The sequence below is a fragment of the Schistocerca nitens genome, chromosome 4 (assembly GCF_023898315.1).
Source record: "Schistocerca nitens isolate TAMUIC-IGC-003100 chromosome 4, iqSchNite1.1, whole genome shotgun sequence".
In the NCBI taxonomy this organism is placed as follows: domain Eukaryota; kingdom Metazoa; phylum Arthropoda; class Insecta; order Orthoptera; family Acrididae; genus Schistocerca; species Schistocerca nitens.
The window spans coordinates 291,421,128-291,446,147 of NC_064617.1; the positions used below are offsets into that span (position 1 = coordinate 291,421,128).

General features: G+C 41.1%; 1 protein-coding gene across 2 annotated transcripts in view; it reads left to right on the plus strand.

Moving 5' to 3' along the window:
- Nucleotides 1-25,020, plus strand: part of LOC126251572 (mpv17-like protein) — a 181,472-nt gene that overhangs the window by 142,099 nt on the left and 14,353 nt on the right. Inside the window, exons 3-5 of one of the 2 annotated variants that reach the window (XM_049952096.1) lie at nucleotides 578-672; nucleotides 20,147-20,259; nucleotides 23,743-23,813. In XM_049952096.1, coding sequence (XP_049808053.1) covers nucleotides 578-672; nucleotides 20,147-20,259; nucleotides 23,743-23,813 — 279 coding nt within the window. Of the gene's footprint in view, nucleotides 1-577; nucleotides 673-13,975; nucleotides 14,068-20,146; nucleotides 20,260-23,742; nucleotides 23,814-25,020 lie in introns of both variants that reach the window. The other variant, XM_049952097.1, reaches the window with a different exon arrangement.

Consider the following 25,020-nt stretch of genomic DNA (forward strand, 5'->3'; position numbering starts at 1 on the left):
AATGTGCAAACATATGTTTGCATAATTTCAGAATGACCAAAGAAGATGCTTCGTAAATAAAAATTTAACGCGTCTGGTGTATAATTCTCCATGATTAATTTGGGAAAGCTTAAGACGGAGAAATCAATGATAATAAATTTTAACAGCTGCTACGGAAGATGGCCATGCAAACAGACATTCATTCTCTTCATTTATGAATATTAATTTAATACTTTGTGGCGGAATAAGGAAACATACTTAAGTGGATCAGTGCAGTGCGAAATGCATTGGAATAGTTAGCAGCATTAGTTTTCACATAAACTAATTGCTCAAAATTTTCAATAAGTGTTTTAATAATATCCATTGCCTAGGTAACGAATGGGTTCAAGTCAGGGTGTGAGGTACACTTTAATCTAACATTGTTAAAGAGAATGTCAGGCTGGATAACTACCATAGATTATTTGGCAGCATAGAAGTCTGGTCAGTCATATTACGTTACAAGCTAAGAACAATAGTAGTTGAGGACGGAGACAGTGGCAGCTGTGAGAAATATAGCTTTTGGTAGTGAGAGTAAGATGAGATCGCACGCTGTTCGCAGAGAGCACCGGACTCACGACCGCACTACGACGGCCCTTCGCTGCTGAGGTACGCCGTCTACGGCTGCGTCATCCAGTCCAACATCCTGCTCTTCTGGTACCGGCTCCTAAGTATTTTCAGTTTCATACGCCGCCGCATTTCCCACAGAGGAGACAGGATGCTGGTTTCCGCCTACGTTTACACTATTCAGTACTCTTGGTTTCCATTGGTGCTGCTGCAAGCTCCGTTATGGCCAAGACGAATTGAAAATGCTGCTAGTTACTGATGAAGGAATCTAATGCATTCAGGTTGCGCTTGTAGTAGCTGATTCTCTTCGGCGCTTGTTAAAGACAAATTCAAGGACTGTGACTGAAAACCAAATAAACAGCCAGTCGTGTCTTGATTTAGAATTGTAGCAACAAACTAGGGATATTTTACTCATCGCAGAACTACTTTCTCTTCCTCTGTTTATCTAACTTATTTGCTTGTTGCTATCTCTGTATGCCTCCATCTCAGCGTCCCACTAACTAGTCTTCCTCCGCTCTTACCATCTGTCTCTCGAAGTATACGTTTCACTCCTGTAAGTATTTCCCTTGCATGACCTCGTTTCGTCAAATCTGTCAGAACCGATTTTCTTGCACAATACTCACGTTTTTCGTTTCACGTTCATTCCATACAATGACAATTTTTCGAATCATTTCCTAAGATATGTGGAAAGCATTTAAAACTTAGACGATTCCATTTCCGACATGCTTTTCGGAAATCAGTGAACTCCATGCATACCCTGCAGGTACAAGGTTTCGGCGAAAAGTTGCAAGAACTGATGAATATCAAGTCCCGCTGCAAGACGATAATGTGGTATTTTAAAGGAGACGTGGAATGAAAGCTAAAGATCACCATTTAGTGGCATACTTTCACTGTTGCACTAGAAATCACAGATACAGTATATTGGTGGAAGTTTCTGTGAAGAAAATCTTTTTCTTCCTGAAGGAACAAGCCATAACAAGGACCAAACGCGGTTGGAAATTGCAAAGTAAAAAGTGTGCCCTCGTCAAGAAAGAATGAATCTGTTAGTGTGACATTAACTAACCGGTAGTGTGTTCTTTCCAGTTGCTTTCTGTTATATCCAATAAAATGTCAAACGCTACAACAGTTTCACCATATTACCTTAAGCAACACTCAAATAATAGCATTCTCTGGCCCATAGTGTTGGTGTTGCTCTACGCAAATGTCTGTCCTATGGTTAGTGCACGAGGCAGAGAGACTGGAGCTGCCTCTACCTGAAACTTGAGCTAACAAGAATTACGCGGGCGCCAACTGCGCAATTGGCGGAAGCTGTTTAATTAACGCTGTGACGTTGCTGGACCTCGTTTGCTAAACGTCAGCGTACCTTCTGCTGCTGCTGCGGCTACTGGTAGCGTGCGGCTTGGACGCCTAGTAGTTAGACAACCAGAGTCACAAGTGCAAACGCAATAAGCGACAAGTTCCTGTAGTGTTTCCTCTGTGTGGAAATGCGGGACGTCATTTATCTTTAAGTTTTCTTTTGTTCCTTTAACCTCTTGTTAAACAATAATAACGACTACGGAATAGCAAATGCTTCTGGGATAAAATTTCGACACTTCTACCTTTCGGGTCACGTAACAGACTCATAAAGACGATCCTACCCACCCATTATCCATATACCATAAAGATATCTGATCAATTATTGTTTTTCCATGTTAAGCTTACTGCAAATAAAGAGTATTTTTCACCATATTCGTTTCTCTTTTATGTATAAAGTATATTGTTAACACTTTGTAAGTACGATTGATAACTGTAAGCTTTTTTTATCTGTAGGGTCACGTAACACACTCATGAAATATGTCCTACTCACCCGCTACCCACATACCGTAAAGATATCTTTTTGATCATTTATTGGTTTTTCCATGTTAAGCTTACTTTTTTCTTCGAAATTGGTATTAATAGACCTAAAACAGTAATTTTTAATAAAATTTTGCCTCTATTGTATGTTATGAAGTCCTACACGTTTTCCTTCGTTGTTAGCGGAGTTTGAAATCGAAAAAAAAAGTATTTCGCATGAAGATAAACTTAAAATCGGTTTTGTTTTTATAAACTGTACTATGCTCTGCTTTGGCTTCTAGGCCGCAGATCTCAACAGCAATTCAGTGGTGTTACTAATTCGTAGGTTTAACGATATATTACTCAATAAAAATACATTTAAATCTGAGATTGTTCTTTCGGCAATTTGAAAGGTGTTTCAGACTTTATGAAATCATCTGTCCGGCTATGCTGTATAGCAGCTCCTGGCACGTGTACGTAAGTACACTTCATTCGTTGCTACAATTTTAGACGAATAGAGTTGGATCGTGTAAAAATGTCTTGGAAACTTTGAACGTTTTTGATAGGTTCTATACTAAGCATAATATTCGGTTGTAAGTTAGTATTTTAAAATGTGCCTTCCAAGCCACAATACAATGTAGCACGAAGAACAGTACTTACTATGTGTAAACGATAGATAAACACAATAGTAACAGTCCAATCTTTGTGAATAATAGTTTACATACTGGGGAAGCCACAGACTGGCGAAACATGTTCGAACATAAGCAGAATTGTATTCTGCATCAGGCGGAACAGATTTCCAAAAATATTTACATGTAAAAACGGAGGAACTATGTGCACTTGTAAATTAAAGCTCCCCATGTTCAGTATAAACCGAGAGTTCAGTGACGTGATATTAATTAATTAATTAAGAATGTCATCAGAATACAGCAGACTGTTTAGCCCTTAAAAAACATACTAACGCGCCAACAGCAACAGTATTCCTTGCAGCTACATAAATAATGTAAAGAGAGTGTTCACTCAATGACACGTATCACGAATTCTTGGTAAAATATTCTAATTGTTCCCATATTTCATTATACGAAGATTTACAAGGGAGTGATTTGTAACATCGAATGCATTGTTGCATATGTGTTTTCCAGAGATATTTAGTAAAGAATATGCTGTTAAAGAATCGCAACAAACTTAATCTACGTACACAAAGGTTTTAAAGAACTTCAATCAAATCTTCCACGTAACAATGCACATCCGATAAAGAATCTTTTTTTTTTTGGTGACACGTAGTGGAGTTGTATAAACTTTCGAGTGGTATGCCATTCGTCCGACGTGGGAGTAGAACAATACCAATCACAAACTCCACCACGAAAATTTCTATTAGACCTGGGAAATTTGTCTCACCAAGAAATAGTATTGTGGAGCCGTATCTCAGCGTAGTTTCAGCTGCAAACCCAGGAAGTCAACGTATTTATGTGATTGATTAACAAAGTTAATCAATTATATTGGCCATTATTTAATGAGTTATTTGTTTGCAAACAGTCTACAGATATCTAGAATGTGTGACGAGGTATTCAATTTGTAGAAGTCATGTGTCTCATTAACAAAGTTACTAAAATATATTGGCCATTATTTGATGAGGTCTTTGTTTGCAAACAGTCTACAGATATCTAGAAAGTGTGACGAAGTATTTAATTCGTAGAAGCCATGTGTCTCATCTTGTATATCAAATTCCAAATTACACAATTTTTGTGTTTGTCTGGTCTCAGATGCTATGATCTAACCATTAATTCTTTCATAATAGAAGTTTCTCTTCTCCATGTTTTGGTTTATAGCTCGGTGCTGTATTTTTTATTCTGGTTTCGTTTATTTATATCCTGTGTTTCTGTCGTTTGTACCTACACTTTACTATCTTCATTGCTCTTCCTGATCACTAAGGTGCATCCCACGACATCTGTTTTCTCTGTACCTCTGGTCTGTTGTGGATATATCGTAGGAGTTAATCGTTGTTTCCCAACTGTGGTTTTCACAGCGTACACAAGAAATTTTTCTTGCTTTTATTGTAAGTGTGGCACGTTGGGATCTAAGTATAAGAAAATAGTTCGTCTGTTTTGTTGTTAATATATGAAATTTCGTAGAATTATTCAAGTTGTTTTGTTGAGATACTTTAAAGACCGAGCACAGCTCTCTATCAAGGACATATTCATAATGAGCTAAAATCTATGCCAGGTAGTCTCGCGGTGAAGGGCGTCCCTAGAAACCAAAGAATCGAGGGATCGAGTTCCGGTCGGCCCATGTGTTTTCGTCATGTTGTCTTTAACTGTTCATCTCTCAATCCTTTGAATATTCATCAGGACGGACACGTATTTCGGATTCCATGTTAAACTATAGGAAAATATAGGTTCCCTTTCTCCAGATGATTACTGGCACAGGCTAAGAGCATGCAAGTCGCTGAAGTGGTGTCCATTTGAATGCCCCGCACCAGGCCTTTTAAACACACGAAATTTTTATTACTTGGCAATATAAAGAGAGACATGTGTTTTACATGGAGGACAGTGTATCTAGGGACACGTTGTGTTTCCTTGTCGGTGTTTCAGTGTAGTGGCCGATTTTAGAATTGCTGTATTTCTAGAGGAGGCCGAAATGCACGCGTTTATATACACGCAGACTGGCGTGAGGTCTGGAACAGGACAATGTCTTTAGAATTGCAATAAAGTACGAAAATCTTGTAATACTTAACTTTAATCCACAATTGTAGAACATCGCTCTTGATGATACAGAAGTATAATAGCAATAATAACTGGTAATGGCGCCTTGCTGGGTCGTAGCAAATGACGTAGCTGAAGGCTATGCTAACTATCGTCTCGGCAAATGAGAGCGTAGTTGTCAGTGATCCATCTCTGGCTAAGTCGGCTGTACAACTGGGGCGAGTGCTAGTACGTCTCTCTAGACCTGCCGTGTGGTGGCGCTCGGTCTGCTATCACTGACAGTGGCGACACGCGGGTCCGACGTATACTAGCGGACCGCGGCCGATTTAAAGCTACCACCTAGCAAGTGTGGTGTCTGGCGGTGACACCACAAGAATCACATGGAGGAACACGCACTGGAGACCACCATAAACAGTCTCCCGCATTTTCTATTGATTTTGTTGTTGTGAGATGCAAGGTTGTGTTTTCTACAGCGTTTGTAAGTATTACGAGTTCTATAGATTTAAGTTATGTATAATATAATCCATTAAAATTATTAGGAGGTTATTGTTAATTCTTCAGTAACAAAGTTTCATGGTGAGTAAAATTCTATATATTTTTTAACTTGTTACATAACATGTGGAAGAATAAGCAATAATTCGACAGTCGTGCGCCATTTTGCATCTTGGTAAAAGGTCCTCTACCACGGAACAAGTAATATTTGCAAATGGAGTATCTTTAAGTCATCAATTATTTCCTCTGTCTTGAGACTGGAAATTTGTGTTACCGACCAAGAGCACATATTTATGAACGTTTCCAACTTGCAACTGATTTCTGATAATATTTCTTCTTAATTCGATTTCACTTACTTATTACTGATTTATAGTAGTGTAATAATGTAATACGTAGACTATTAAATACAGTACTGACTAGATTTTCTCAATAGCAAGACATTTTATTTTGAATAAAATATTTGTTCCTAGGTTCGTCGGAACAAATTTTCTCATTTGGAAAAACCTTACTTTTACAGAGTAATTTTTGTGGTTCCATATAATGACTGCAGCACATATAAACTGAATACTATCATATAAACAATTCGAACTGCTGATTTTGTTTGAGTCTGCAACTGCTTTCTAAGTCGTTAAAGTCTCTGAAGATGACCCCAGCATTGGAAGGCGAAACTTTAAGCAGAAAATTATCCCGTGGACCGCGACCTAATGCCGCTAAAACGAATCAGCAATAATAAAAATACATTAAACTTCTATTACACTGCTCGCTAGAGGCGAAAGACTGAAAAATGTTGCAAGATTCAACAACCCCTCCCCTTTATGCAAAATATTATCATCGTTTGTAAAATGTGTAGATAATTTATTTTGCCGTTCGTCAATATCGTAGTCAAAACAAATACAAAATAATGATCCATACTCCACACAGTTATGCGAGTCCTCTGATTATCTTACTGAGGACGGTGGTATTCTAGACTCTCATCTGGGAGGAGTTTGGTTCGAACCCCATCCTGTCATCCTCATTCACGTTTTCCAAGGCTTTCCTAAATCACTTACTGTACTAGAATGGTTTATTTGAAATGTCCGCTGCCGCTTTCTTACCCATCGTTCAGCAGTCCGAGTTTCTGTTCTACCACTAATGAAGTCAACGACTGGCCGTTAAACTATTATTTTGTTCAGGAGTAAATATTTAGCTAAATTAATTTTTATTTTACACTAGGAGCTGCTAAAAACAAACCTTTATCTGCTGGCAGTTTCAGTCTACATGTACTTCATCAGCCTGTATAATAATGGAGAAAACAGTATGAGGCCCATTCGACTATATGGATTGAAATCTAACAATAATGGTGAACATACGAAAACTTTCATAACACAAATGTGACATAAATAAATTACGTCTTGTCGCAAAAGATTAATTGTTAGTAGCATGCATGTCTCTGCCACTCTGCTGATTCGATTGCAGTCAGAGATGTCTGTAGTGTGAAGTCACTGTATCTTGTGATATGAGTTTACCTTGTAAGTTGATAAATGAAAATTATATTTAATGTAAACTGAATTGTAAAGCTATTGTCTTAAAAATTAAGGGCTTTGAAAGGGTATTTAGTGACCTGAAGATTATATTTAACATCAACTGAATTGTGGGAATATTGCTTTACAAAGTATGTGCTTTGAAACTGTATTTACTGAGTCGAATTTCGTCTAGGTGAAAGATAATTCAATATATGTTTCCTAGTGGATGTTCAGAGAGCAAGAACAAATTCCATCCTTAATTTCGAGATATGCGAAACTCTTCAGTTTCATGATATAACAAACTCACTTTTTATTCTGTAACGTAGTATAATAGCTTCCATTGTTATCGATTCTGTACAGATACCTAATTTTATACTCATTCAGCATGAGAAAAACATAGTTACATTCTAGACCAAGAAAATTTGCTGTCAGTCCTGAGTTGATCCTTGTGCCAACGTTTTTCGTGGTTTGCAGCTGTCCATAGCCAGTTAAGGTTTCAACTTGTGAGTTCACACTGTCATGATCTTTCTTTCATCGGGCAACGTCCATTCTCAGTCGGATTTTACTAGGGTTGAAGGCCAAATCCCGAAAAGTTGGGTTCACTCTGCGTGTTTTCCAGATCTTTATCTTCAATTTCTTGGAACCAAGTTATTTAATCTCTAGTCTGTTGGCAGCGTTCTGGATGTGAGGCGGTTAGTGCTTTAAGGTGTAGGTGGATCGAAGTTTTTCTCTATCTCCAGAGATTCGTCAAGTGTTGAGTGTAGGACCCTTCGACGTGGATTTGTTGGTAAGAGGACTGCCCTGTGAGATCAGTCGAGAGAAACGGTGCGCCTATTACGTCTCTACTTCGAGAAAGAAAAATGGAAAACTAAAGCCTTCCTGTCGCCATTAATAAGGTGATCGGAAGAGCTGATGCAGCTCTGGATATAGACAGCAACATTTGTGTAAATATGGTCAAGAGAGATCGAAAAATCATTATCACTGTAAAAACGCTATATGTTTAAGCAGATTAACAAGATACATTCATCTGCTGAGAATGCATTACGTCGACATTTTTATGATTTTATAGCAGAAAGTAACATACAACATACAGCCAACTACTTTTTTTTGGTCATCAGTCTACTGACTGGTTTGATGCGGCCCGCCACGAATTCCTTTCCTGTGCTAACCTCTTCATCTCAGAGTAGCACTTGCAACCTACGTCCTCAATTATTTGCTTGACGTATTCCAATCTCTGTCTTCCTCTACAGTTTTTGCCCTCTACAGCTCCCTCTAGTACCATGGAAGTCATTCCCTCATGTCTTAGCAGATGTCCTATCATCCTGTCCTTCTCCTTATCAGTGTTTTCCACATATTCCTTTCCTCTCCGATTCTGCGTAGAACCTCCTCATTCCTTACCTTATCAGTCCACCTAATTTACAACATTCGTCTATAGCACCACATCTCAAATGCTTCCATTCTCTTCTCTTCCGGTTTTCCCACAGTCCATGTTTCACTACCATACAATGCTGTACTCCTTACGTACATCCTCAGAAATTTCTTCCTCAAATTAAGGCCGATATTTGATATTAGTAGACTTCTCTTGGCCAGAAATGCCTTTTTTGCCATAGCGAGTCTGCTTTTGATGTCCTCCTTGCTCCGTCCGTCATTGGTTATTTTACTGCCTAGGTAGCAGAATTCCTTAACTTCATTGACTTCGTGACCATCAATCCTGATGTTAAGTTTCTCGCTGTTCTCATTTCTACTACTTCTCATTACCTTCGTCTTTCTCCGATTTACTCTCAAACCATACTGTGTACTCATTAGACTGTTCATTCCGTTCAGCAGATCATTTAATTCTTCTTCACTTTCACTCAGGATAGCAATGTCATCAGCGAATCGTATCATTGATATCCTTTCACCTTGTATTTTAATTCCACTCCTGAACCTTTCTTTTATTTCCATCATTGCTTCCTCGATGTACAGATTGAAGAGTAGGGGCGAAAGGCTACAGCCTTGTCTTACACCCTTCTTAATACGAGCACTTCGTTCTTGATCGTCCACTCTTATTATTCCCTCTTGGTTGTTGTACATATTGTATATGACCCGTCTCTCCCTATAGCTTACCCCTACTTTTTTCAGAATCTCGAACAGCTTGCACCATTTTATATTGTCGAACGCTTTTTCCAGGTCGACAAATCCTATGAAAGTGTCTTGATTTTTCTTTAGCCTTGCTTCCATTATTAGCCGTAACGTCAGAATTGCCTCTCTCGTCCCTTTACTTTTCCTAAAGCCAAACTGATCGTCACCTAGCGCATTCTCAATTTTCGTGTCCATTCTTCTGTATATTATTCTTGTAAGCAGCTTCGATGCATGAGCTGTTAAGCTGATTGTGCGATAATTCTCGCACTTGTCAGCTCTTGCTGTCTTCGGAATTGTGTGGATGATGCTTTTCCGAAAGTCAGATGGTATGTCGCCAGACTCATATATTCTACACACCAACGTGAATAGTCGTTTTGTTGCCACTTCCCCCAATGATTTTAGAAATTCTGATGGAATGTTATCTATCCCTGCTGCCTTATTTGCCCGTAAGTCCTCCAAAGCTCTTTTAAATTCTGATTCTAATGCTGGATCCCCCATCTCTTCTAAATCGACTCCTGTTTCTTCTTCTATCACATCAGACAAATCTTCACCCTCATAGAGGCTTTCAATGTATTCTTTCCACCTATCTGCTCTCTCCTCTGCATTTAAAAGTGGAATTCCCGTTGCACTCCTAATGTTACCACCGTTGCTTTTAATGTCACCAAAGGTTGTTTTGACTTTCCTGTATGCTGAGTCTGTCCTTCCGACAATCATATCTTTTTCGATGTCTTCACATTTTTCCTGCAGCCATTTCTTCTTAGCTTCCCTGCACTTCCGATTTATTTCATTCCTCAGCGACTTGTACTTCTGTATTCCTGATTTTCCCGGAACATGTTTGTACTTCCTCCTTTCATCAATCAACTGAAGTATTTCTTCTGTTACCCATGGTTTCTTCGCAGCTACCTTCTTTGTATCTATGTTTTCCTTCCCAACTTCTGTGATGGCCCTTTTTAGAGATGTCCATTCCTCTTCAACTGTACTGTCTACTGCGCTATTCCTTATTGCTGTATCTATAGCGTTAGAGAACTTCAAACGTATCTCGTCATTCCTTAGTACTTCCGTATCCCACTTCTTTGCGTATTGATTCTTCCTGACTAATGTCTTGAACTTCAGCCTACTCTTCGTCACTACTATATTGTGATCTGAGTCTATATCTGCTCCTGGGTACGCCTTACAATCCAGTATCTGATTTCGGAATCTCTGTCTGATCATGATGTAATCTAATTGAAATCTTCCCGTATCTCCCGGCCTGTTCCAAGTATACCTCCTCCTCTTATGATTGGGCCGGCCGGAGTGGCCGTGCGGTTCTAGGCGCTCCAGTCTGGAGCCGAGCGACCGCTACGGTCGCAGGTTCGAATCCTGCCTCGGGCATGGATGTGTGTGATGTCCTTAGGTTAGTTAGGTTTAATTAGTTCTAAGTTCTAGGCGACTGATGACCTCAGAAGTTAAGTTGCATAGTGCTCAGAGCCATTTGAACCATTTGAACCTCTTATGATTCTTGAACAGGGTATTCGCTCTTACTAGCTGAAACTTGTTACAGAACTCAATTAGTCTTTCTCCTCTTTCATTCCTTGTCCCAAGCCCATATTCTCCTGTAACCTTTTCCTCTACTCCTTCCCCTACAACTGCATTCCAGTCGCCCATGACTATTAAATTTTCGTCCCCCTTTACATACTGCATTACCCTTTCAATATCCTCATACACTTTCTCTATCTGTTCATCTTCAGCTTGCGACGTCGGCATGTATACCTGAACTATCGTTGTCGGTGTTGGTCTGCTGTCGATTCTGAACTGTTCACAGAACACACCCTCTACCCTACCTTCCTATTCATAACAAATCCTACACCTGTTATACCATTTTCTGCTGCTGTTTATATTACCCGATACTCATCTGACCAGAAATCCTTGTCTTCCTTCCACTTCACTTCACTGACCCCTACTATATCTAGATTGAGCCTTTGCATTTCCCTTTTCAGATTTTCTAGTTTCCCTACCATGTTCAAGCTTCTGACATTCCACGCCCCTACTCGTAGAACGTTATCCTTTCGTTGATTATTCAATCTTTTTCTCATAGTAACCTCCCCCTTGGCAGTCCCCTCCTGGAGATCCGAATGGGGGACTATTCCGGAATCTTTTGCCAATGGAGAGATCATCATGACACTTCTTCAGTTACAGGCCACATGTCCTGTGGATACACGTTACGTGTCTTTAATGCAGTGGTTTCCATTGCCTTCTGCATCCTCATGTCGTTGATCATTGCTGATTCTTCCGCCTTTAGGGGCAATTTCCCACCCCTAGGACAAGAGAATGCCCTGAACCTCTATCCACTCCTCCGCCCTCTTTGACAAGGCCGTTGGCAGAATGAGGCTGACTTCTTATGCCGGAAGTCTTCGGCCGCCAATGCTGATTAGTTATCAAAATCTAGGCACTGGCGGGGATCGAACCCGGGACCGAAGACGTTTTGATTATGAATCAAAGACGCTACCCCTAGACCACGGGTACATGTCACCCATATCAAAGGAGTTCTTTCTCAAGGCAGTCGCACGCCTTTATTTGCAGTTCCCATTATGGACATTTCTCTCCCCGTAAGGTCGTCATACTAATAAGGGACTTATCAGAAGGAAGCGACCTGTTTCCCGTAATGAAACGCAATGAGCGGCAGATTAACTCTGGACACGTGAGCGAGTGGAACACTATGCACCACATTCAACTCAAAGCATTTCACGTTAAAGATTACTGACATTATTACGGAAACGGCCTGGTGGATTTCTTGGTTGACCTCCAATTACTAGCCCACTTTCGAATTGACCTTGCACTCCTGTTGGACTAATTCTGCTGTTACTGCATCTCTTCTGACAACACGGTGTTCCCCGTCTTTTCTTATACTGGTGGTCCGCTTCGCAAGAGGCTTCTCGTGACATCTAGTGATGACATCCACTTTACATAGGAGTGTCCTGATCCTTCTGATCAGACCGTGGATAGCTCGCGCAGGATGTAGTGACAAGTTTTCGCCCAAAGCACTGGGCGAGTTCATTCGTTTTTTCGGAAGGGGAGGCCGATAAGTGTTTTTCAACTTTCGGCCGGTCAGCGATGAAAGAATCGAGGCGCGCATCCTGCTATCTTTCTCAAACGGTTTATGGAAACTATTTGGTTGTTGTTGTTGTTGTGGTCTTCAGTCCTGAGACTGGTTTGATGCAGCTCTCCATGCTACTCTATCCTGTGCAAGCCTCTTCATCTCCCAGTACCTACTACAACCTACATCCTTCTGAATCTGTTTAGTGTATTCATCTCTTGGTGTCCCTCTACGATTTTTACCCTCCACGCTGCCCTCCAATACTAAATTGGTGATCCCTTGATGCCTTAGAACATGTCCTACCAACCGATCCCTTCTTCTAGTCAAGTTGTGCCACAAACATCTCTTCTCCCCAATCCTATGCAATACCCCCTCATTGGTTATATGATCTACCCATCTAATCTTCAGAAGTATTCGGTATAAAAATCATTTTTGCTTTTCTTATAGCTTTATATCTCAGGTTTATGGTGATGTGCTCGTCATTTTGTTAATGGTCATAGTCATTGTGATATTCACGTGAAAGTGACACACTGAACGACATTCGGAGAAGTGTGCAATGAAAAATAGAGGTCCCTATGATATTGCGTCTGGCGCATATTACATAATATATTGTTGCATAGATATTGAATTTTTCTTGAGACTTGGGTAGCGATATCTATCTGTCACCAGTCTCGAGAAAATTACTTGCGATCCCTCCACGCCAGAGATAAAGCTGGAGAGAAATATCCGCAACATTCCTCATTGTTCATAAACTGTTGAGATATGGAAATGAGATTTTAGCAAATGATATTATTGCAAAGAGGAGAGTATGTTACCATATCGTTATTATTTAATACTTCATTATCTACTATGATATTCAAATATCTACGGTCTTTTTTGATCAAAGAATGGGATTTTTAAGGGCCATCGATAGCTGGTGAAACGAGATGCGCTATGGGTTTTGGAACAAAATAATTGAAGACATCAGACGTTTTTTCGTACCGAGGATGTGTTTTTTCATAAGCTACTGACTTTACCTCAGTTCCTCACTTAACGAACTTAATAACCCAGTGTTTCAGATGTCTCTCGCATTTGTATCTCCGCAACATGTTATTGAGGTGGGACAGTGTAAATTTCGTTATGTTTCGGCAAAGGAAGCAAATTTTGACGTGGCAACCAGAGAAATGTGTAGGTTTTACTCAATATTCGCCTGCCATGACGCTTCTCTGAAAGTTAAAAGTGGTGAAGGAGCCAGGCGAAAATAAATCGCTGCACTTTCGACGGAATTATTTTAAGATTCTAACAAAAGCAGAAGTGACACAAGTGCGGGCGTGGAGGGGCTCTACCCAATATTTACAAAAAAATGCGTGCTTAGTTTTCAGTTCAGAACGGCACTTACACCTCCAGCGGTCGACATTTCCCCTACAGCCCCCCACCAATGCCACTTTCCCCACGCTTCTCCAGCCGACTGCGCATCTAGCGGCTACGACGTCTTGGGCACACTCTATCTATGGTAAACACCCAGCTTCTTGTGTTGCCCACAGATTGATAACCAGGTAGGAACCCAAAAGTCATAGGGCCTGCATCGATGAAGACTGCACAGTGGCTATACTCCTGTACCGCAGATTTTTGGCCGTAAATCAACTGGTGGATGAGAAGAACAACCAGTGAGTGGTGGCAGGTGCGGTGGTCACGTGCGTGTGTTGTTGCAGGAGAAGGGCGAGCCGCGGCCGTACGACCTGCGCTCCATCGGCCACTATGGCGTGCTGGGGCTCGGCTTCTACCCGCAGGTCTACTACTACTGGTGCGTCGCAGCGGACCCTCGCCAGCACGTCTGCTGCACGGTAGCGATAGGCTGGCCACCACACCAACACTCGCCTGCTTATTTTACTAGTTTTCCATTACTGTTGTTTATAAACGTTTCTTATTACCATATTTTTCAATTTATCTGCTTCTGGCTGCAGTATTATGGCACGTGTCTGCTTCTGAGCGTAGCTAGGTGGCACTTCTAGTTACTGTGCTACACACGGAGATCGCAAGTTTAATTTCAATTCGTACTTCACAATCCTGCATAATGCATCTTATGTACCCGTTGCTAGTCAGTTTTTATAGAAGTGCATCAATGTAAGAACTGCCCCGTTATTGCTAAATTTAATTCCTTTTATCTGGTCTTGTTTCATACAATTACATCTATTGCTTCAAATTTTCTGTTTCTCAGTGGCTCTGTCACGATCAATTTTAGTAACTGAATGGCGATATTTGTTCTAATTCGTTCTCAACGCTTGTTTTGGACATCATTTTTTAATTTCTTTAATTTTTTTACCAGTAGCGGTATGCTATTTTCTTCATTTCTTCAGTGTATCATTTTATGCTAGATTTCTCACAACCTGACACAAGTCGCGTACGCTATTTTTCAGTCAATATATTTCTTCGAAAATTAAATGTCAACTATGAATGATTAAACTTTTAAAATTTTATTGTAGGTTAATTCTGTATCTGTGCCAGTCCATCATTTCAAGTTGTGAACAGTATCATTCATGTAAATGTTAAAAATAATGTTACGCCATAGCAGAGCCTGTGTTGCTCGGAAGTACGATCCGAAAATCCTTCTACATGCAGCAGGCAGTGCGGCGACTATAGCTCTTATGGAATACATGAAATGTGATAGGGCACAAATCGCAGAATATCTGAGTGACCACCATCAAACGTTCATTTCTGAGGAAGAGGATGTGGAACAAAAATGGAAAAAATTCAGAAACATCGTCCAGTACGCCTTAGATAAGTTCGTACCGACTAAGGTCCAAAGCGAGGGGAAAGATCCACCGTGGTATAACAATCATGTACGAAAGGTACTACGGAAACAAAGAAAGCTTCATCATAGGTTTAAGAGTAGTCGAATCATAGCTGATAAGGAAAAGCTGAACGAAGCGAAAAAGAGCGTAAAGAGAGCAATGAGAGAAGCATTCAACGAATTCGAACATAAAACATTGGCAAACAATCTAAACAAGAACCCTAAAAAGTTTTGGTCATATGTAAAATCGGTAAGCGGATCTAAATCCCCTATTCAGTCACTCGTTGACCACGATGGCACCGAAACAGAGGACGACCGAAGAAAGGCAGAAATACTGAATTCAGTGTTCCGAAACTGTTTCACTGCGGAAAATCGTAACACGGTCCCTGACTTCAGCCGTCGCACGGACGCCAAAATGGAAAATATTGAAATAAACGATATCGGAATTGAAAAACAACTGCTATCACTTAGTAGCGGAAAAGCATCCGGACCAGACGAGATACCCGTAAGATTCTACAGTGATTATGCTAAAGAACTTGCCCCCTTTCTATCAGCAATTTATCGTAGATCTCTGGAAGAACGTAAAGTACCTAGCGACTGGAAGAAAGCGCAGGTCGTTCCCATTTTCAAGAAGGGTCATAAATCAGATGCGAATAATTATAGGCCTATTTCGCTTACGTCAATCTGTTGTAGAATAATGGAACATGTTTTATGTTCTCGTATTATGACGTTCTTAGATAATACAAATCTCCTTCATCATAACCAACATGGATTCCGCAAACAGAGATCATGTGAAACCCAGCTCGCCCTATTTGTCCAAGAAATTCACAGTGCCGTAGACACTGGCGAGCAGATTGATGCCGTATTCCTGGACTTCAGGAAGGCATTTGATACGGTTCCGCACTTACGTTTAGTGAAAAAAATACGAGCTTACGGAATATCGGACCAGGTTTGTGATTGGATTCAGGATTTCCTAGAAGAAAGAACACAACATGTCATTCTTAACGGTTCAAAATCTGCAGATGTAGAGGTAATTTCGGGAGTACCGCAAGGAAGCGTGATAGGACCTTTATTGTTTACAATATACATAAATGACTTAGTTGACAACATCGGTAGCTCCGTGAGGCTATTTGCAGATGACACGGTTGTCTACAAGAAAGTAGCAACATCAGAAGACTCGTACGTACTCCAGGAAGACCTGCAGAGGATTAATGAATGGTGCGACAGCTGGCAGCTTTCCCTAAACGTAGATAAATGTAATATAATGCGCATACATAGGGGCAGAAATCCATTCCAGTACGATTATGCCATAGGTGGTAAATCATTGGAAGCGGTAACGACCGTAAAATACTTAGGAGTTACTATCCGGAGCGATCTGAAGTGGAACGATCACATAAAACAAATAGTGGGAAAAGCAGGCGCCAGGTTGAGATTCATAGGAAGAATTCTAAGAAAATGTGACTCATCGACGAAAGAAGTAGCTTACAAAACGCTTGTTCGTCCGATTCTTGAGTATTGCTCATCAGTATGGGACCCTTACCAGGTTGGATTAATAGAAGAGATAGACATGATCCAGCGAAAAGCAGCGCGATTCGTCATGGGGACATTTAGTCAGCGCGAGAGCGTTACGGAGATGCTGAACAAGCTCCAGTGGCGGACACTTCAAGAAAGGCGTTACGCAATACGGAGAGGTTTATTATCGAAATTACGAGAGAGCACATTCCGGGAAGAGATGGGCAACATATTACTACCGCCCACATATATCTCGCGTAATGATCACAACGAAAAGATCCGAGAAATTAGAGCTAATACGGAGACTTACAAGCAGTCGTTCTTCCCACGCACAATTCGTGAATGGAACAGGGAAGGGGGGATCAGATAGTGGTACAATAAGTACCCTCCGCCACACACCGTAAGGTGGCTCGCGGAGTATAGATGTAGATGTAGATGTAGATGTAGACCAGGACCCGAACCTGAATTTCCCGCCGATCGCGATAAGCGGAAAAACGGGTTCGAGACCCGACCCAGCACCAAGTTTCATTGTCGTCTTTGCATTATACAACTGACAGAATTCCGTATTCGCAAATGCGAATACATTTCATGTATTAAAAATGTTGTTCATACAGGGCCGCCTTATATAACAGCTTTATTCTTATTATTCATTCCCATATCTCAGTTGCTGAATTTATTACTATTTTCCTGATTTCATATAAATTTTCCAGCACGTAAGCTGCTTTTGATAACCGTCCTTTTCTAACAAGCTCTTTATACGTTTCAAGCCCCTAAAACAAATATTACTCTTTAAGTTGTGCCCACGGCTGTTGTGTAAAAATGTTTTCTACAGTGGCTTCACTTGTCTTCAGTACATGCTGTTCCTCTCCTATGAAACTGATTTCAACGCTTTCACTACCTAGCGACGTACGTTTCTAACGATAGGTTTTCAGAGGATCCATGGGACGTTGCTGCATGTTATTGTTGTGTACTCGTACAATGTTCCAATTGATTTGTGCGAAAACCGTTTCACACCCTATCAAAAGTGATTATTCTCAAAATATTTATCATAAATCAGAATATAATATGACCATTCATTTAACACGTCCCGACAGCTGCGCGCGTCATCGCACCGCTTCCAGGATTCAGGGAGGAGTGCCGGCCCTTATCGAATCCGCGCGCCGAATTAACTACGAGGTTTGGTTTGCTGGCAAGCATTTCGAACACGTTCTGAAGCTTTCAGACGCCAATAGATCAGGTACACGATTTCCTTCCTAGCCATGTACAGAATAGCATGTTCGCCCTGCCTAGACACTGGATAAGTCCAGGAAAAAGAAGAAAAAGTATCATCATTCACTGCATTACCACTGGGACGTGTAGAACTAACCTCAGAATACCAGAGGGACACGTTTAGAAAACGAAATCGTGAGAAATATGTTTTCCCTATTGCTGCATCTGACGACAACATTAATTAAAATAAGCGTACGTTAATGTCTTTCACTCCAAAAAACGGTTAGAAGTGAAAGGGGGGGGGGGGGCGTTTTATTTGCTGTTACGGACAACATCGAACATGCTGTGTACGTACAGTGTCCGGTGTTGTGCGGGGAACACTTGCTCCCAAGCAGGCGGCAATCACTGCAAGACGTATAGGCACGTAGCTCGGACACTGTCATGTGGCGTACCGTCTTCCATGAAGAATAACCTATTCGAGCCATGACTTGAAAAGAAGTCCAATAATAACGTCGAATCATTCAGCATTACAGACTGGAGTGTGAAATTTTTTATTGTTCACCTGGGTTTTGATCACATTTGGTGAAGTTATAATACTCCCAGTTCACCGTTTACGACTGTTGTAAGTCCTACTACACGTCAACCAGTTGGTTAGCGCCGTCGGAAATCAAGTTAGAAAAATGGACGCTAGGTGTCTATTTGACTTGTTACTTTTCGTAAGAAGCTACTTTTTCTAATGATGTCTCATGAGAGGCGAAATCGGTAAGTTACATCAAATGTGACCAAGAAAATTATGAATAAAAAAGTGTTTTTTTTTAATTTTTAAAATTAATAAAAGTCAAATTTCAGTTTGAATTCAAAGCCAACTGCTTACACAGTTGTGCACAAACTCTCTGAGACCTTTCGTTACTGATCGAATTTAAGAATTTAAAATGCTGTCGTAATATACTTCTTCTTCCACTTCTTCTTCTTGCTGAACCGATCACGTACCTTGACGGGATCGGCATGTTAGTTTGGTTTCGGCAAAGTTAGTGGTAGGCAATGTGGCCGGAAGCCCTTTTTTTTCAGCAGTCCTGTGTACGTCATCCACGAAAACCCTTATGGCTGTCTGCTAGCAAACATATACAATGTGGAGTAATATTTGATGTAGTAGGATTCCACTGCATTTGAGAACTATTTTAATCTTGTCTTTGTCAGCGATCTAAGGATTTTGAGGGAAATGTTCGTTGTAAACATACTGAAATACAAGGAGACATGAGTAGACTAAACAGAACATAGTAAGTCTAAATATCATACGCGAATCAAGGTAGAAAGTGAAGTAGATAATCATCTCTTCCTTCGAAGCATTAGGCCATTGCCTATTTCGAACTCACAAACAAAACCATTCACATCTTTTCCAAGATATTCCAGTGTCTGTTTTTCCATCTATGACTTGGCATTGTCTAGAGCTCCTGTCTTCAATTTTCACGATACTGTTTTTCTTTTTTCATTCACGTTCAAAATATTTAATTCTGCTCCATTATCTTCATTTCTAAACACATCTCTTCTTGTAGAGCGCTTCGTCCTCGTCCGTAACCTCACCTCTGCTATCTGATTTTTTTTGTTTTTATTTGTGGAAAGTCAGCCTTTTCTTCCGTAGGATAAGACATGAGCTGTTATCACTTAATAAGATTTCATGGTGGTCTCTTTTTGCATGGGTCAATATTCTGCTAATGGTACTACAGAAAGTTTGAAACTTCTGTATTTTATTTTCAAAGACGTAGTGAAAATCAGATCTTGTATCATAGACTAAGTAAGAGATTCGAGAGACTTTTTCTGAAACAGAATTATCTGAAATAATTTTTAGTGACTGGATCTTTTCCCTGGAATTCCATTTTTTCATTGTATTACGTACTAGAAACTTTTAAGTTTGGGAGGTAGGATACGAGGTACTGGCAGAAGTAAAGCTGTGAGGACGGGGCGTGAGTCGTGCTTGGGTAGCTCAGTTGGTAGAGCACTTGCCCGCAAAAGGCAAAGGTCCCGAGTTCGAGTCTCGTCCGGCACACAGTTTTAATCTTCCAGGAAGTTTCAACTTTTAAGTTGCTGTCCTTGTATATTTTGTTCAGCTATTGTACTGATCTTTGGAGTTCATCTTCATTCTTTTGAATTATGACGATATCATCTGCAAACAGAAGCTCATTCAGGTACTCTCATCATTCGCTACCTCAATTCCTTTATTTACTTTACGTTTCTATTTATGAAGCACGAAGTCAATGTAAACATTAAAAAAGCTGAAGTCAGAAAGGACTAGTGAAGAGAAACGCTAGTGCGTCAGTGAAGTGGTGGACTCTGTCGCGTTGTGGTGAGGCAGGATTTGGTCTGCTGCCGACAGGTACCGCTGGCTGGACCGGCGCTTCGTGGGGACGGCGGCGGCCACGGTGCTCAAGAAGATGCTGCTGGACCAGTTCGTGCTCACGCCGCCCCTGCTTGTCGCCTTCTACGTCAGTGAGTACTCCTTCACGCATCTCGCACACCGAAAGCTATAACGATATGTTTACGTAACGTGTATACATAAACATACAGTTATAAATGTCCCTGTTCGGGGGCCAATTATAACGATATGTTTACGTAATGTGTATACATAAAAAAATGTGTGTGAAATCTTATGGGACTTAACTGCTAAGATCATCAGTCCCTAAGCTTACACACTACTTAACCTAAATTATCCTAAGGACAAACATACACACACCCATGCCCGAGGAAGGACTCGAACCTCCGCCGGGATTAGCCGCACAGTCCATGACTGCAGCGCCTTAGACCGCTCGGCTAATCCCTCGCGGTTGTGTATACATAAACATACAGTTATAAATGTCCCCGTTCGTAGTCGCTAATTATAACAATATGTTTACTTTTGTGCTGTAACATATAGCTATAATCAGCGGTGGAAATACACTCCTGGAAATTGAAATAAGAACACCGTGAATTCATTGTCCCAGGAAGGGGAAACTTTATTGACACATTCCTGGGGTCAGATACATCACATGATCACACTGACAGAACCACAGGCACATAGACACAGGCAACAGAGCATGCACAATGTCGGCACTAGTACAGTGTATATCCACCTTTCGCAGCAATGCAGGCTGCTATTCTCCCATGGAGACGATCGTAGAGATGCTGGATGTAGTCCTGTGGAACGGCTTGCCATGCCATTTCCACCTGGCGCCTCAGTTGGACCAGCGTTCGTGCTGGACGTGCAGACCGCGTGAGACGACGCTTCATACAGTCCCAAACATGCTCAATGGGGGACAGATCCGGAGATCTTGCTGGCCAGGGTAGTTGACTTACACCTTCTAGAGCACGTTGGGTGGCACGGGATACATGCGGACGTGCATTGTCCTGTTGGAACAGCAAGTTCCCTTGCCGGTCTAGGAATGGTAGAACGATGGGTTCGATGACGGTTTGGATGTACCGTGCACTATTCAGTGTCCCCTCGACGATCACCAGTGGTGTACGGCCAGTGTAGGAGATCGCTCCCCACACCATGATGCCGGGTGTTGGCCCTGTGTGCCTCGGTCGTATGCAGTCCTGATTGTGGCGCTCACCTGCACGGCGCCAAACACGCATACGACCATCATTGGCACCAAGGCAGAAGCGACTCTCATCGCTGAAGACGACACGTCTCCATTCGTCCCTCCATTCACGCCTGTCGCGACACCACTGGAGGCGGGCTGCACGATTTTGGGGCGTGAGCGGAAGACGGCCTAACGGTGTGCGGGACCGTAGCCCAGCTTCATGGAGACGGTTGCGAATGGTCCTCGCCGATACCCCAGGAGCAACAGTGTCCCTAATTTGCTGGGAAGTGGCGGTGCGGTCCCCTACGGCACTGCGTAGGATCCTACGGTCTTGGCGTGCATCCGTGCGTCGCTGCGGTCCGGTCCCAGGTCGACGGGCACGTACACCTTCCGCCGACCACTGGCGACAACATCGATGTACTGTGGAGACCTCAAGCCCCACGTGTTGAGCAATTCGGCGGTACGTCCACCCGGCCTCCAGCATGCCCACTATACGCCCTCGCTCAAAGTCCGTCAACTGCACATACGGTTCACGTCCACGCTGTCGCGGCATGCTACCAGTGTTAAAGACTGCGATGGAGCTCCGTATACCACGGCAAACTGGCTGACACTGACGGCGGCGGTGCACAAATGCTGCGCAGCTAGCGCCATTCGACGGCCAACACCGCGGGTCCTGGTGTGTCCGCTGTGCCGTGCGTGTGATCATTGCTTGTACAGCCCTCTCGCAGTGTCCGGAGCAAGTATGGTGGGTCTGACACACCGGTGTCAATGTGTTCTTTTTTCCATTTCCAGGAGTGTATATTTGCGAACGTCGACCGTGTGCGGCTGTTTCTTGTTGGATCGTCTGATCAGTTGGAAGTTGCATTGCAGAGGAGAGTAAATGCCTATTCAAAATATAATTATTTTGGGATAGCTCAACATGAATTTCCTAAGGGACCGTAGTTTATCATGCATTTATCAGTAGAATATGGCGCGGAGAAAATATTTCGCAGCATGCAACTTCCGTCCGATCTCGACGAAAGAATTCGTGACTGTGAACTCTCTATTTGGCAGAAACATAAAGAAAATTAAATAACTTCGTGAAGGAGTGAGACATAGATTCTATATTAAATAAATAGTCCATACACCAGTTCCATTTAACTCTGAATTTATGGCAATTAATAGATGAACTTACACTGCAATGAAGGATTTAACATGGATGCCGTTCTGACTGGCACTTCTCTTCTCGCAATGAAAATAATTCCTTTGACGTTTTCACATACAATACCAATAAATCTACTGCTATGCAGTGTTGCACTTTCAGTATTGCACTTTTACTTTACACTAAAATAATATTATTTTTAACGATAATAATACGGTGGCAAGACATGCTCGTCCGACACAAGTTACAAAAGACAAGAGAAAAATGAGTAACTATTCATCGACAATATCTCGTACATCAAAAAAATGTGTGAAAGTGTTCTTCTTCTGTCCGTTTTTCGCGCCGCGGTTTTCAAAGTCAATAACTCACTGCATCTCTGACGGCGCTTCGACAATAAACAAGTTACGTCACAGGTCGTTCATCTTTTACATTCTCGCAACATTATTTGCTAACTGTAGCTGTTGCCGAGCGACAGCTCGATTAGTGAATGATTTAAAATGATAAGGCAATCACATAATGTTACACTGCCTTGTGGTGATTACACAATTTGAGGGTGATAAAAACTTTAAAACAAATTTCCTCTCAACCCACCAAATTTCATTTCGTTTCCTCCTCCCCTCCTGGGTGTTTCACTTTTTTTTAGTCACGTAGTGTACGGGTGTTGATCACACATGGCGTGTTAGAGGCGTTGCACATTAAAAAGAAATCTTTTTGAATCGTTACACTGTAACAACCACACGTTCACGCGTTTTGTTGCGCTATTTATGTGGATTTCAGCGTTTCTGCAACGTCACTATAATATTTAACTATGATAAATTGAACTTCTTCCACACCCTTCAAATCAGCTGCCCGCCAACAATTCTCACTGTATTCGAGTCCCACTCCACCCTAATCAATCATTCACAAACTTCTATCCCAAATACATAGCAATTATTTTGTTTTCCGTATTAAATAATTTTAGAAAATATTCTTTCTAGCATCCCACATGTAAAACGTTAAATTACTTCGCATCTCTTGAAACAGTAAAAGTAGCTCACTGGAAAATAGTCGTAAGAGCTGCATGTCCACAAAGTAACTCCTACTTGCTTGTCAATTAACTGCATTCTCTGACCAGCACTTTATCATTGTCAGTCAGATTTTAACTCTACTCTTACTTACTCTTGTCGAAAGCAACAATAAATTATAAAATCTACGTCAGATATGACAAATATTTTGACAGACGAGCTGTCAGTCGGAGTACCTGACCTGAAGGGGCCACCTTCACTGTTTCAGGTATGAGCCTCATGGAGAGGAAGAAGGATCTGTTTGAAGAATGCAGGAACAAACTGGTGCCAACATTCAAGGTACGCAACTCCACTATCGTCTCCTACTCGCTTCTCACTGAAATTTTTTTGAAGATTCTGTCTTATTTTTTAACTGTTCCCCATGACTGTTCCTTTGCTGTCCTACTTTTAATTGAAACAGACCATTTGTAGAAAACTAATATCCATACATTAAGCATATCATCTACAAGATGAAGCCTATGTAGTTATGTCATATTAGGCCTATCTACAATGTCCCCTATAATTTTAGAATTTAGTATAACATTTTTTATCGTCTGTAATTAGATGTGTGTTAAATGAGAAGTCATCTAGGTATATGAGAAACAGCGGTGGTTGTACCAGTGTACCTTACAGAACTACATTGTTTGCCACAGAAAATATCTCCTGTCTTCAATTGTTGCTTTGTACAAAACAAATTTTTGTATTCTTTTTGTTAAATGTAGTGTGAGTCATTTGTTAATTACACAAGTAATTATGTAAAAGCATTTTATCCATCTTCAGCAAGTATATTTCTGTTTGTTGATATAACAAGCAGCCAGTTGCACATAAGAAATTTTATTTCCTTTACTGGTGCCTGAAACCAGTAATGGAAGTAAAATATCTTTTGTACAACTGGTTGCTGATGATTTCAACCAATTCCGTAAAAACTGAGTTTTTCTAACGTAACATTCTGATTCACACAAGAAAAGGTGTCGGACAGATCACAGAGAATAACAGTTCGAGCCTTGTAAAATTTAGAGGTGTCTAAATATGGTTCTTTGTTGCAAAACCATTCTAAAATTCAAATTACGATTTACTTGGTGTATTGTTATCGCAAAAGTGGAACACTATGCGAGAGGATATTACTTTCTTAAAAAAAATAGATATCAACAGTAAAACAGTTTGTTAATTAGTGATATAATTCCAATTACCTTTCTTATTTATTGTTTATTATCTATTGCCTATTTTAACCACCCGAAAGATGCCCTGATTTAGCGATACCTTCAACATTTCACAATGGGTGGAACTTACGATAACAACCTTTCTGTGTCTAGTTGGAAATACGACAAGCTGTAAAAGCTTTTATTTTTGAGAGAGTTTATTTTTTATTTTAACTTCAAATTATGAGTGCACCCTCGCTTAATTTTATGGTGGTTTCTTTCTCAGCACACATCATGAATTTTCAGCTGAACCAATTACCTCTCCTGCATTTAAGAAATGACTCTTAAGAACACCTATTTCCTGAGAC